Source organism: Sycon ciliatum, chromosome 1 (assembly GCF_964019385.1).
Source record: "Sycon ciliatum chromosome 1, ocSycCili1.1, whole genome shotgun sequence".
Classification (NCBI taxonomy): domain Eukaryota; kingdom Metazoa; phylum Porifera; class Calcarea; order Leucosolenida; family Sycettidae; genus Sycon; species Sycon ciliatum.
Genome location: NC_088643.1, coordinates 47,265,490 through 47,277,589, shown reverse-complemented (window position 1 = coordinate 47,277,589; position 12,100 = coordinate 47,265,490). Strand labels below are relative to the sequence as shown.

At 46.9% G+C, this 12,100-nt stretch overlaps 1 protein-coding gene across 1 annotated transcript in view; it reads left to right on the top strand.

Annotated features, from left to right (window-relative positions):
* The first annotated feature begins 1,425 nt into the window (after positions 1 to 1,425).
* The window catches only part of LOC135829458 (mucin-19-like), a 38,186-nt gene continuing 27,511 nt past the window's right edge, over positions 1,426 to 12,100 (top strand). Inside the window, exons 1-14 of the mRNA XM_065341864.1 lie at positions 1,426 to 1,769; positions 4,123 to 4,348; positions 4,711 to 4,742; positions 4,996 to 5,070; positions 5,282 to 5,517; positions 6,665 to 6,710; positions 7,484 to 7,602; positions 8,146 to 8,170; positions 8,605 to 8,633; positions 8,803 to 8,947; positions 9,380 to 9,501; positions 9,932 to 9,976; positions 10,622 to 10,715; positions 11,173 to 11,409. Of these exons, the coding sequence (XP_065197936.1) occupies positions 1,701 to 1,769; positions 4,123 to 4,348; positions 4,711 to 4,742; positions 4,996 to 5,070; positions 5,282 to 5,517; positions 6,665 to 6,710; positions 7,484 to 7,602; positions 8,146 to 8,170; positions 8,605 to 8,633; positions 8,803 to 8,947; positions 9,380 to 9,501; positions 9,932 to 9,976; positions 10,622 to 10,715; positions 11,173 to 11,409 (1,500 nt within the window). The 5' untranslated portion in view covers positions 1,426 to 1,700. The remainder of the gene's footprint in view (positions 1,770 to 4,122; positions 4,349 to 4,710; positions 4,743 to 4,995; positions 5,071 to 5,281; positions 5,518 to 6,664; positions 6,711 to 7,483; positions 7,603 to 8,145; positions 8,171 to 8,604; positions 8,634 to 8,802; positions 8,948 to 9,379; positions 9,502 to 9,931; positions 9,977 to 10,621; positions 10,716 to 11,172; positions 11,410 to 12,100) is intronic.

The following is a 12,100-nucleotide window of genomic DNA, read 5'->3' as shown; positions in this document are numbered from 1 at the left end:
TAGGTCACTGTACAATGCACTGCAACAACTTGAAGACATCGTCAAGGTGTGGACGAGTGACAGAATGATAATGCAAGTGAAAAAGATGGACCGTGCTGATCACTCCAGCCTGGCTCAGGCGGGGTACTACCGAAGTCGGTCAGCTTTCTATTTCTCACTTCTCATCAGGCTACACGTCACAAATACACCATGGGCCAATGCATGGGAGAGTGTACATGTAGCTACCGTATTGAAAATAAATTTAATACCGGTTGCCAAGCCGCGGTTACGCCATTACGTCATGAATCCCGGAATTACCAAGTGCAGTTTGTGTAGGTGTAACCCAGTGCCAGGGAGCCCTACATACACGGGTAGGACAGAGCCATGAGTCCACTCCCGGATCCCTAGCTGGGGGTGACGCAAGCCTTCAAGTACTTGACCATAGTGTATGACCGTGCTAGTTTATGCGGTTTGACTGATGACAGCACAACACTGTTGGCAAGGTAGCGGAGAACACACCGTATGGAAAACAGTGTTCCTGATGGACCGCAACCAGAGATCTGGGGTCCCGGTCTTGCGATCATATGAACCGTATGGGGTAGTGCCCCCCCCCCCCCCACCTTTGAACTTGATACCGAGGGTTTGAGCTGGGTCACGGCCCGATACTGTTCATATCGGGTCGCAACACTGGGACAGCCCGGCTACCAACCGGTCTCTAGTTGAACTTGCAGTCAGGTTTAGTCCCGGCAATCCCAATCAGGGAGTAGTAGTATTTTACTAGGTGTAGAAAGCGCTGCATCCGCCATCATGGTTTTTAGTGGCCTGGCACAAGCAAAACCGTTCGTAGGCTGCTTGTGTTTCTCCGGCAAGTAGCCTCAACACATCATTATAGCCGGTTGTAATGCGGACATGTGAACTAACTTTATTTGGAGAATAGACTGAATAGTAGTACGGTAGTAGTAGTAGAATTCATTATTTTGACAGGGAAGGCCGCCTACAGACGTTGCCGTCTTGTTACAGGGAACCCTAGATGTTCTTTGCACTGAGCGAAACAAAAACGGATAGATGCTCAACTTGACGACACGAGACAGGCAAAGAATTCCACCTATCAGAGAATACTCCCTACATGCCTCTACTGCTTTAGATCCCTGCAAATCCCATATCCCCAACCCCCACCACCACCGCCCTCACTCACTCAACCCAGGGCCACATGTTCATGCTAATTAATTATTTATTTGCCCCTTTTTGGGGGGGGGGGGGCAGTGTCATGCACGGTTGGATACAGAGAGTTGTAAAAATACGACTCCCTGCATATTCAGCTGTGCCGACTGCCGAGGAACGATTATCTTTGACTTTGTGTCACAAGCTGCAAGCTCTGAGCTTGAACTGTTGAAGCATGCTTCCATGGTGTGTGTGAGTGCACCGGTTGTTGCAGATCTGATAGACCCTAGCCCCACAGCCTACAAGGCTACACTATGTTTTGAGAGCAAAAACTCTGACTCGTCTTTTGTCAGTGGGATTCTGCTTTCGAAGTTCCTATCTGAGTCTTTGCTTGTTTGGTGTGATTCCTCCGAGCCTTAGTTGTAGTTTGGGGTGTTTATGCACTGCTCCATGAGTTGTGGGACACACGCAGTCTCGTTATTGGCCAAGGTTTAGTTGTTATGGGTAGCACTTCTGCTCGTTACGAAAACGTGTTTCAATTTTGTTGAACTGGTGTAAATATGAGTGCTGTGAACGGTAGTAAAAAAGGCAAGAAGAAGAAGAAGCGCCAGCAGGCACCTCCTAGAAAGGTAAATCTAGTCTTGACTAGACTGCATGCCGCTATACTGTTTGGACTGGGGAAGATTATGGAGATGTTTTGCACTGAACATCGTATTAATTTTAGTATTGACCTTACTTTCGGAGAGACGAAAGGCATATCAGATATGATTTCTTTCGTATCGCACCAGAAGTATTCCACCTTTGTTAATTTGGACTCATGTGGGTTGGTATGACATTACTTGGGAGTTGTACTCATTGAACTTTGAAGCGACCAGCGAGTGCTCCGCGAACCATGTTGAGCATCCTTGAATTATGATTTACAGAATTATACCCATGAAAGATTTAAATAGAAAATTCTCACACACAAAATATATTCAGCATTGGTGGGTAGGTAGGGAAGTTTGTAGTTGAATAAGGAGGTATTGCATCACTAAAGCAGGTCATGGTTATGAGAAGTACAGAGCATAATATGTCTGTTTCTGTCCACCTGCTGAGACAAATAAACAACAGTGCAATGTGTATCAGAATGTCGTATTTCTAGGCTTGTAGGAGTTGTAACCCTGGTGCTACGCAATCCACGGCCACAAGCACTCAGACAGCCCTGCATGTGGTCACCGAGGAACCAGCATGCACCAATCAATGCCACAGAAATCCTCCCTCTTTACATGGTCACACTGGGTATTGGCGTGGCCGAAGAAAAAGGAAATCCGGTGCAAGTGCCGAAAGCAGCGTCAACGCTCATGCGGCCCCTGCGGTGCTCGGAGCGATTTTTCGAACGTGCATGATGTAATTGAAATGGAAACGCTGCGCTACCTTTGATGCGCGGGCTGGATTTCTTTGGCCACAACTGTGCAATCATGGTAGGCTCTAGCTGCTGGCAGCGTTTGAGATCCATTTGCTGCCTGCTATTAGGGTAGGGGTCAACAATGGTCAGGTGGAGTTGACTTTGGAATGGGCATCTGCTTCCTGCAAAATGAACAATTCACGTTCTGCTTGAATATGATTTTCACAGTATTCTTCATCACGGCTGGACCGAGGACAAAACACACAATCATACATACACACGCACGCACGCACACACAGTGCAGCAGGATAGGAGAACTGTCACTATTGGTGTGGGTTAAACAAATTATAGATGGCAAGAGCATAAGCTCATTGCGCCTTGCCAAATATGGAATTTATGAGTAATGCATGTGAGTACGTGGAGAGCCAGAACATGGAATGCACTCTTCAACACCCGACACAACCATACCCAGGTGGCTGTGTGGGGTGTTGGTGGTGCAAGCTGTATCATTGCGCATGCACACTATTATAGAAGTAATCAAGTGTAGCATAGTAGCTGCTTAGCTGCTATTCACATCAATAGTGACAGTTTTCCTACTCCGCTGCACTTGTGTGCGCGCGCGCGCGCGCGTGTGTGTGTGTGTGTGTGTGGTACATGGTGTGGCCGAGGCTGGTTGGTAAAGTAACTCCAATTTAACTTCAAGGCACCAGTGCATCTAGTGTCTGCTTCTATCAAAGCAGCGTGCTGTCTATATTGGTTACCCCAGCAGGTGTAGGGTGTGCATAGGTAACTGTCTTGGCCGTTTTATGCCGATGTACTCCGGGGGGTGTAGACCAGGTGTGCATTGGTGGTTGATTCACATGGCTTCGCCAGTTGTGTGGATTAGACAGTTATCTGGCGCAAGTCTTGATCTGTCTCATTCAGATCTTGTTCGCTATCGTTGCTATAGGAGAAATCTGTGGGTGCACATCCACTGCATTTGCAGATTTGCATGCTTCTCTTGCGACGGGCGTATACATGGTACATGGTGTGTGTGTGTGTGTGTGTGCGTGTGTGTGTGTGTGTGTGTGTGTGTGTGTGTGTGCACATGTGTATGTATGTGCGTGCATGTGCGTGTGTGCACGTGTGTTCAGCGTGGGATGCAAAATGGCAGATAAATGTGAGAATGTACCCGGGAGCAAGAAGAGCATTCGAGGCGAATAGACATGATGGCACATTTGCAGCCCCCCCCCCCCCCCCCCCCCATCCCCCCAGTACTCTGGTAGAGCACTACCACCCTGCTCATTTTTCAATTTGTCATTTTTTCAGTTCACACGGCAGCGATGCGGCCACAAGTCAATCGTTCCGGGTGCTCTGTGCACCTGTACGTTGCATTTTGTTTGTGACAAGGCAACATTGGAACATGGAAAACATGAGTGAACTCTTTGTCCCCCCCCCCCCCCCCCCCACACACACACAGTTTCTTCCTGGCTAGAACCCTCGTGTTGGATCATTGTGCCATTAATGCACAGTTTTTCTCCGAGTGTTATGGGAATCGGGTTTGAAATTTACTGCTTGTTGCTTCACATTATTCTGTTTCTTTATGAACTGTGATCCAGGAAACTCTATCGCCCACCCTTTCAGGCTTTACCTCTGCAGTTGTGCCGAGAGTATTGCCTAGCTGTGCTGCCAACTCACCAACGCCGCAAGACTTGGATGCGCTCGTTCCCATGGACGATATACTCCATGGCGCTGGCGATATCCTGCCATCGCCTCTCAACTTTAATCAGTGCCTGCTTTGTCGCAAGGCAAGGGACTCCCCATCGTTGTCGTCATCATCATCTCGTAAGCCATTCTTCCTGTGTACATGTAATGATATTGCAAGTAGTACTGGTACCTCATTGTTACGCTAGAGTGGTTTGCCTGTCCTGATAGTGTACCAGTATACTGGATAGGCTGATGTGTGTGCGTCGTTTCCATTGTCACTTGAATGTATGTACAGAGATATTTTATCGCTTCCTAAGTTATCTTCTCTTGACCTCTATCCATTGTGTGTGTGTGTGTGTGTGTGTGTGTGTGTGTGTGTGCGTGTGTGCGTGTGTGTGTGTGTGTGTGCGCGTGCGTGTGTGCATGCGTGCGTGTGTGCGTGCGTGTGTGTCGTGCGTGTGTTCCTTTGTTCATGCACACTGTTTGTACGTGGAATGCAGAGAGTGGCAAGGATGACGAGTTCTCTTCAGAGGTATGTGATTTGGTCGCTGCTACTTATGTTTTGAATGAGGAGTGATGCGTTTGGCCAGAACTATTCCATTTGTGGGTATAATTCATCTGTCACTATTGCCAGAGTGGCAGCGGTTTTCATGCGAATACGATCTGCATTTTGTTGTATCTCCAGAGCAATTTATGTCGAAGCACCCTTGCATATGTATGTGCAAGACTACTTTGTTGTTGGACTTCTGTCATTTGGGTGGTTGTGTGTGTACTTGTTCTTGCAGAGTTCGTGGTACGTTTGTGCAGAGTGCCAGCATCGTGTTCCTGGTTCCAGTGAGCTGAAGTCACACGTCTCATCTGTAAGTGACACAAATGATTCCCAGTGGCCTGGATATTGTGTGTAGAATGGTGCCGCTGAGCTCGGCGATAGTAACTTTGCAGTGGCTGCAGTTGTGGCTGTACTGCTGTGTTCAGAGTGATCTTTCGTGGGCATTTCGGTCTCAGTTTGTCTCCCTTCTATCTTTTATCTAATCACCTGTTTGCGCCCTGTGTGTGTGTGTGTGTATGCAGGATTCACTGTCCTATCTCTATATGCTGGATGAGGGTGTAGCAGCTACTCCGATGTCACCGCTCTCGCTCAGCGGTGTGGCACAGTACAACGGTGTGATTGCCAACAGCAACGGCTTGCCAGCAACCCCGCCGCTATCTGTGTCGAGTAGTCCGCCGGCTTCGCCATCGTGCGACCTGCCGCTAACATCAGCATCGTCAGTGTCCCCGTGTTCCTGTGTGCAGTGTGGCGAAGCTCAGTGAGTGGTTTGTTATTCTCACGATGGCACCATCGCCAATAAGTTGTTGTTGTTATTGCCGCTTTGTGACAGATGCCAACTGAAGCTGTTGTTGTTTTTATTGTTTACAATACAAGAGCAGGAATGTTTCCTGGTAGGGCTAATGGTGTGATTCTGTCAAGAGTTTTGTTAGTGCGTATTCACATGATACAGTAATGCCGTTTGCATTTCATTGTATTTCCTGCTGCTTTTTGCAACATTTGGTGTAGGGTTGAAACGCCTGTCACTGTGGCAAAAAGGGCGATTGGCGTGATTTTTCTAAATAGAGACTAAGTGAAGATCCACATGTTCAGCGGAAACGTCAGTCTGACTGATTTGCACACGCTGTGCTGCAGTGTAGCTATGTGTGCAGGTGCACCTTATGGTTTGCGCGACCCAGTGTATAGTGTCCCGTCGACTTCTTGCATTTGGTCGACCTGCTGCTGATGAGAGACAGGGGAATGCTCATCCATGGTGGCATGCTGCATTTCTGTCTTGATCAAATTGTAGAGCCATGTATGTACAGTAAAACCTGTAATGGCGACCACTCGGATATGGCGACCACTCGACCATGGCGACCACTTTTCCTTGTCACGGACGCATTCACATTCAAAACACCTCGGATAAGGCGACCACTCGCTCAACGCGACCGACGACCACCCACCCGCGACCGCGTTGCACAGTGCTAGTCATGTAAATGTACGCATTGCATGGTGCACCAGGCATGGTAGATCTACACATCAGTGCAGGAAGTGTAGATGTACATCAGGGAGTCATAAAATACCGGTATTTGTACGACCCCCTGATGTACTAGTACATGGTGCATGCACGACATTTGACAGGTACATGTATGAGGACCCCAGGCACATGGGTCGTGCACGCGTACTAGAGTAGCATAGGTGTGTGCACTGCGATGCACTGATCAACATGATGTATCACATGTGGATGTGGTCACGTGACCCACTGAACCTGGATAAGAAGACCACCTGGCCACGGCGACCACTTTTTCTCGTCCCTTGAGTTGAAGGGTCGCCTTAGACAGGTTTCACTGTATATGGTATTGGTATGTATATGTATGTGGTATTGGTATTTGACTCTTATTGTGTTGTGTTGATTGTGTTCAATACAGGGCTTTGACAATGGCAGCCCAGTCAAACATGGAGCAAACACTACCAGTAGGTGTACACTGTTATTCCTATAGAGCCCATATGTCAGTTGAAGATCTCTTGATCTACAGGTTACTCAAAGTTTGAAAAAAAAGGAGCCAGAATGTCACTTTGCCAATGCAAATAATTCCCATGATCACTTGTTTTAATAGTATATCGAAGGGCATGTGATAGTTATTACTAGTATTCGCAATAACTGTGAGCATCCAACGAAGCAAACCACTCCACGCAAGAAGATGGCGGCTTGATTCAAAGTCTTGCACAGGCCGAGCTTGTATCCATATGGGTTTTCTGTTGGGGGATGATTAGAACATTCAGATGGTTAGCACTTAACACTCATGTTTTAGTGTGTATCATTCATTACTCCGGTATCCTTGTGTGTGTGTGTGTGTCCCTCTCTCTCTCTCTCTCTCTCTCTCTCTCTCTCTCTCTCTCTCTCTCTCTCTCTCTCTCTCTCTCTCTCTCTCTCTCTCTCTCTCTCTCTCTCTCTCTCTCTCTCTCTCTCTCTCTCTCTCTCTCTCTCTCTCTCTCTCTCTCTCTCTCTCTCTCTCTCTCTCTCTCTCTCTCTCGCTCTCTCGCTCTCTCGCTCTCTCGCTCTCTCGCTCTCTCGCTCTCTCGCTCTCTCGCTCTCTCGCTCTCTCGCTCTCTCGCTCTCTCGTCTCTCTCTCTCTCTCTCTCTCTCTCTCTCTCTCTCTCTCTCTCTCTCTCTCTCTCTCTCCCTCCCTCCCTCCCTCCCTCCCTCCCTCCCTCTCCTCTCGTTACTTGTAATTGTCCCTGCACAGTCAATGTGGATGGAAGTGCGGCATGCGATGCGCTGCATATTCTGCGAAGCTGACACCGTTATGGCAGACACTCATGTGGGAACATATTCTTGTGACAAGCTTGATGATCTGGTTGAAAGGTAGGCGATTACAATAGAAGTATGTACAATACGATATGTCTGGGCTCGTTTCCACGAACATATGTGTGCCTTGGATCTTTTGACTGGCTTGTTCTGAATTGCATCTTGAAGGCATGTTTGACAACTGCAGGCATTACTATGAATATGCAGCTGCCAGCTGGACCATGTATTATCAGAACCACAGCATAGATAACCTAGCCTTTCTTGTACTAGTTGTTTGCCTGTTGAGAGTTGCAGTTCACACCAGTGTTTGTCATGGGGGTACATGCAAGGGAATGTGAGGAAATACGGAGATCACTTGACCCAGTGCATTGTGATAGACACCGTGGATAGCGTTGTAGGTGGTACATGTAGTTCTTCATCCTTTGTAGAAAGGATCCGTCTTGGCTCAGATTAAGATTGTCTGGTTCTTCATATGGCCATTCTGCTGCTGTTGCTGTTTACCTGGCTCCATGCATTTCTAATTTTACTAGTACTTGTATTCACATTAACTTGTCGTTCTGTATGTGGTGTTTGTAATGTGTGTGCTGCTCCCATCTGCAGGCTTTTCTGTTCGGATCCACTTCAGGTGGGTACTACATAGGGGCATAGTTTACTATCAAGGGGATATCCATTAAGTATCAGACACTTCAACAAATTTGGCCAGTGAATGTATTTGCACTGACTTTCATACAGTCCTATGTTGATACTGCTCTGATGTTCCTACTTTGTGTGCATGTGCATGTGTCGGTGTGTCTGTGCGTGTGTGTCTGTGTGTCTGTGTTTGTGTGTCTGTGCGTGTGTGTTTGTGTCTGTGCGTGTGTGTCTGTGCGTGTGTGTTTGTGTGTGGGTGTCTTGTCCTGAATTATCAATTGCATCCCTTTCTTCTGCCTACAAGTAATTATTATGTATTCTACCAGACTCTGTGAATGTGGTATGCTTACCTTCGAACGCACGTGCACACACGCACACTATTGTAGCGGGAGTTTGCTTTTCTTGTGTTTTTTTGTTGTTGTACTGCAGTTTAACCTACGTGCTGAAGGGCAGGCAAAGTGAGTTGCCACCACTATATTATCACGTTCAGTTCAATCGCTTTTGCCTTTTTGTGTTCTACTTGTACACCTCCTGGACTGCCTTGGTCTTTTTCAATTTTTCTCCTCAACAGTTCTGAATTTTCCCTCCTAAAATGTGTTTGTTGCATGTTTGCGTGTTCTCTGTCAGGGCGTATATTACAGATGAGATCTGGCCTCGTATTGCCCATCAGCTGGAGCACGGTAGTGTGATCGATGTGGTTCAGCTCATGCTCGGCGAGTACTCGGCTCTGTGCTCGGCTTCCCGGACACTCACCACGGTGTTAAGGCCACTGGTAAGCACACACTGGTGCCACGCAGTACTAGTAACTGTGCTGTTTGAACAGTGTGGTCACCGTGGCTTCTGGCATGCTTCACGTTTCTTTTGCTCCTCAATTCAGGTTTACCCCTATTGTTATGTGGCACAGTTGTTTGTTTTTCTCGATCTCGGAAGATGCTAGTTGCATTGTATAAGCTCATTGCGCATTGCCAAATATGGAAGGTATGAGTAATGCATGTGAGTACGCTGGGATCAGCAATGCACTGTTCAACACCCCAGACGACCATGCCCAGGTGGTGGTGGTGTGGGGTGTGTATTGCGCAATGGGCTTATTGGTACCGAACCCTCTGTATTCCCTCTGCTCACTTGTGTATGACCAGTGCTGTCTTTCAGTAAGGAATGTGCTGATTTGGAGTGTACTTCTCTGTATGTGCCTATGTCCTGACAGGACGAGTATTTGCAGCACAATGCGTCATCATGGAGCCTGCAGATTCAGCGTCTCTTCGACGAGTACATCTTCTCGCGGCATCGCGTGCTCGAAGCTCAGCCAGTTCTGCTAGAGGCGCTCCGGTCAGTCACCGTTATGACATAGGATGACTTGCATGGTTGCCAGCATCACTGCTTTGGCAATCACTGTCACTTGGTCTTCTTCAGCACTGTGATAGTATCAATTTCTCTACTGTCTACCTCCAAGTATATGCATTTTGTATTTGGTTTTCATCATGTCATTATCTCATGGCACATCACAAAGACTGCCAACAGCAGCATGGAACAGAAGTACTTTAATTTAATATTAATGATTAGACTAACAACTTTCACAGCTACTTTTGTGGAGGTTGGCTGCTAGAATTTATTCAGTCTTTTCGAACAATTTGTGTCAGATGCAATTGGAGAAAAAAATTCTCATTCTCGCTTTGGCATTAGGACAGTCGCAAAAACATCTCATGCTATGACATGTCTTGTCAAAGTTTCATCTTGTGCACACATATGTCTTCCATAGGACCATGGCACCCCAGTCGGAATGCTGTCGCAAGTTACTAGAAAGGTCAGTGCTTGATGAACAGAGAGACATACATGTCTGCTATTACCTTATTTCATAAGTTATAATAATAATTATATCAACACCGGCACACACATGCATTCATGCACACACTCACACACACATACATGCATGCATGCGCACACGCACGCACACACACTGTACTGGTGCACTGCATGCGTGCAGACACAGTGTGCTGTGGTACAAAGGACGTTGTGTACTAATTCTCAGGTTTGCGTCTAACCTCGGCTGTGAATCAACACCGTCCAGTTTCTGGTTCAATTCTTTGCATGAAAGGTCAACTTATGTCTGGTGAAGTATGGTATGTGTGAAATCTCGCCCACACGAATGGTATACACATCAATTTTCTGGTGTACCAGTGTGTTAAATTTTGTTGTGCTATCATCGTTTTGTTGATATTCTGTGTATCCATTGTTTGTTAGTGCTACTTCAAATATATTTTCTAATGTGCTTCTTTGTGTTGTGAGTTATCATCTAATAAATTATAATGAATTTCTCCAGCTCCTTATCATCCTTCTGCTTGTCTCACCGGAAGTATTCTTGTTTGCTGTAACTTATATGAGTGAAACGTTTCAATACGCTTTACGTGTTGGTGACTGTGTTTGTTGCCATCTTGTATGTGGCATGCAGCTACACGGAGTTGATCACCACTGTCAATGAGAATCGAGTTGCTTGGAGTATGAGTAGGCCTCGGCCTGCTGGGCCAGATGACTTGACGGAGATTGTAAGTGTCCAACTGACACCAGGAAGTCGTCCATTTGTGCTTGTGTTCAGTTGAAATCATGTCTGTGTTGCTTGCTGATCTATTGCTTCTGTGTGCGTGCATGCGTGCGTGCATGTGTATGTGTGCGTGTGTGTGTGTGTGTGTGTGTGTGTGTGTGTGTGTGTGTGTGTGCATGCATGTGTGCGTGTTGGTGTCACGAACGGACATAAACGAGGAAAAAAGGGGTCTAAAATACTATTACTACTGCACTCCAGGGCAGTTTAACGGTGGCTGTGATCACAGTCCTTCGTCTCCGCCGTGAGAACATCAAAAACTCATCATATCAAGTGCTATTATGGAAAACACTGCAAGGCAAAGTACATGTTACCACTCGCCTCCATGAGTTGTCTTGTATACAGGTAATTATGTGATTATGTGTGCACGTGCTTCGTTTCCTCACCCTGTGGTTTGTTGACAGGAGGTAACATACTTATCGGATGAAGGTCAATGGCAGGTGTCATTGCATAGTAGCAGCAGTAGCATCTGCAGCCTAGATAGCGATACATTGGACCGGCAAAGCCTCTCTACTGACGATGAGGGTGGAGATGATGAGGAGGATGCTTGCTCGTCCACAGACCCTGAACTGGACAGCTTTGTGGGTAGAGGAGCTCATGGACCGCCGCCGATGGAGTTGGTTCCTTCATGTATTCGTGCTGTGAGTACTGCTGATGTGTTGCTTGCTTGTGATTGGTATGCTACCAGTTCCCTTTAAATACAGTCCCGTTGATTCAAATACCGTCTATTTCAACTGTCGGTGTTAGCTTTCTTCAATGTGTTTCTCAGTATTTACCTTTATTGGTACATTCCTACTGTTGGATAATTCGAACATTCAGATTAGAAGTCATGTTCTGTGTATTGGAGTTGCAAGTGACTGCACCAATCCCGGGGCACTTGATCCTTGTATACCCATAAGAGAGTATCAGCTACCAATCACGTCCTTCCCTCAAGTTTTCTACTACGATCATGTGGGCAAGGGATCGTCCACAAACTATCGATATTTTATAGAGAAGATATTCGTTCGTTTAGGGGGGGGGGGGGGGGGGGGGGGGAGGGGGTTTGGGCCCCGTTCGTCTCGTCTTTGAGAAAAAAATATCGAACTCTATCTATGGACGGGCACTGTTCGAACATGTAGTTTATGACCTACTCAAAGTGAAAGTCAACCTCGTGAACATAGCCATGGCAAGGTTGTGCGACCGTGGCAACGTAAACCGAGGTGTATGGTGAAATTAGAGCTGCAGCTGGTCACGTTTCACGAGGAAATTGCACTTCATTTAAAAATATCGATCCTTTGCATGAACATGTGTATGTTCGTTTTGAGGGGGGAGGAAGGGGGTGTGGGGAGAAAT